The sequence below is a fragment of the Dendrobium catenatum genome, unplaced genomic scaffold (genome assembly GCF_001605985.2).
Source record: "Dendrobium catenatum unplaced genomic scaffold, ASM160598v2 original_scaffold_171901, whole genome shotgun sequence".
NCBI lineage: Eukaryota > Viridiplantae > Streptophyta > Magnoliopsida > Asparagales > Orchidaceae > Dendrobium > Dendrobium catenatum.
In genome coordinates, this window is record NW_021490323.1 from 1 (window position 1) to 1,749 (window position 1,749).

A 1,749-nucleotide genomic window follows, 5' to 3' on the forward strand; every position below is an offset into this window, starting at 1 on the left:
GCTAGACAACTGTCAGGAAAGAAGACATGATGTCAAGTGAGCTTCAAGGTGCAATTGCTCGGCTTTTCTTACACAAATTTTCTAACCTGATTAACTAGAATCAGAGTTATCAAGGGAAGCTACAGCTGATGGAGGAGCTCAATTTGTTGGATAGGTTCTCTTATGTCCCCCGGATGGTTTTGGAGCTCCACTAGGGCTTTGCCCTAGCCGCCGCCTATCCGTCTGACAGCAAAATTATGGCTCCTCTTTTAAGTTTTTTAAGGTGGTCTCTTTCCTCTCTTCTTGCTTTTGTTCTTCTCCTTTTCTTTTATGGTCTCTCACCATGATTTTCATCTCAATCGCCTCGTCGACCGAATGGCGGACTCACTGTTGCTTGATCCGGATTTCCTGAAGGTGAAGTGGCATTCTCGTTCATTTTTGGATGTTTTTTTCGTAAGTTCTTTTTTAAATGGATTTCCTGATCTTAAGAATTCTACATGCATTTCGTGGGCTTCCTTCCCTATGGATTTCCGAAGAGGAAATTTTAGCTTTAGCAGCTCCATTTGAATTTTCTTTAGTTGGTAAATTCCATGATCGTAGGCCATCACTTGATTCAATTAGGAATTTCTTTTTCAATCTTAAGCTTAAGAGAGTTTTCTTTGTTACCCTTCTGAATCCCAAGCATGTGTTAATTAAACTTGAGAATGATTTGAATTACAGTCGCAACTTCTCCCATCGATTGTATTTTGTGCATAACTGCTACATGAAACTTACAAAATGGTCGCCTTTCTTACATGTCAACGTGGATTCCCATGTTATTCCGATATGGGTATCCTTCCCTAATCTTCGTCCTCATTTGTTCTTCATGGTTTGGGTTCTTTGTCCGGTAAACCTTTAAAAATTGACAGTGCAATATCCGTTGGATCGAGACCTTCTGTTGCCCGCATACTGGTTGAGCTGGATATCTCCGAGCATTATCCCGATCGTATATGTGTTGGCCCAAATACATTTGGTTTCATTCAATCTGTTGAAATGAAAGCTTCTCCTTCATTTTGCGATTTGTGTAAAGCATTAAGACATTCAGCTGTAGAATATCACAAACTTCACCCTCATTTAGGTGATAATCTGGTGGGCACTTTGTCCTCACCCCCACATGTTAATGATGTTGTTATTGGTTATTTTATGGATGGCATGGATGAGAGAACTCATGTGGTTAATACTGTGATTAATAGTAGCCCCAACTCTGATGGTTTTTCTCTTAGTGATGTTCCCTCTACTTAAAATGTTGAAGTATTGCCTGTTTTTTATTCGAATGAAGGTGAGTTAATTGTTGGTTAAAAGGCTATTGATATTACTAATGTTAGTCTTCCTCCTTATGTTGTTGTTTCTAATTTGGAGAATAACAATTTGTTTGGATCGAATGGTGCCATCAATGATGGCATGCAAGGTGCTGTTGGGCTTGGTTTAAATGTCATTCGTGACTCTACTGATGATAATAATATTACTATCAATAGTAATTTCTTGGTTGTGTCGACACATATTGCTGGTGTGGTGTTCGATGGCGTTCTTAATCCTAATGAGCTAACTCCTTTTTGTGGTTTTAATCATGTGGATTTAATTAGCATTTCCACTGGTATTGTTAATGCTTCCTCTTTGTTGTATTCGATTAAGGATGAGCCTCTTATAGATGTCCCTATTTCTTTTCTTTCTAAGGATGATTTGATAGATCATTCTGGGTGTTGATTCGAATGCTAAGGATGTGGTTCACAG

The 1,749-nt window shown here is 38.8% G+C and overlaps 1 protein-coding gene across 3 annotated transcripts; it reads left to right on the forward strand.

The window, feature by feature from the left end:
• Positions 1-6: 6 nt before the first annotated feature.
• On the forward strand, positions 7-1,355 carry LOC114578824. Of its 3 annotated transcripts, XM_028692318.1 has the most exons (3): positions 7-393; positions 700-808; positions 888-1,355. In XM_028692318.1, exons 2-3 carry the CDS (start codon positions 774-776, stop codon positions 1,258-1,260), a joined length of 408 nt encoding a protein of 135 aa, XP_028548151.1. In that variant the 5' UTR covers positions 7-393; positions 700-773; the 3' UTR covers positions 1,261-1,355. The 3 variants fall into 3 exon arrangements, with proteins under 3 accessions (XP_028548151.1, XP_028548150.1, XP_028548152.1); XM_028692317.1 differs by having other exon boundaries at positions 7-808; XM_028692319.1 differs by lacking the exon at positions 700-808 and having other exon boundaries at positions 7-432.
• The last annotated feature ends 394 nt before the right edge of the window (positions 1,356-1,749 follow it).

Coding starts and splice junctions, on each gene's coding strand:
- LOC114578824 (XM_028692317.1), top strand. CDS start 774: ATGTCAACGTGGATTCCCATGTTATTCCGATATGG. Junction 809..887: donor CCCATGTTATTCCGATATGG/GTATCCTTCCCT, acceptor AAAAATTGACAG/TGCAATATCCGTTGGATCGA.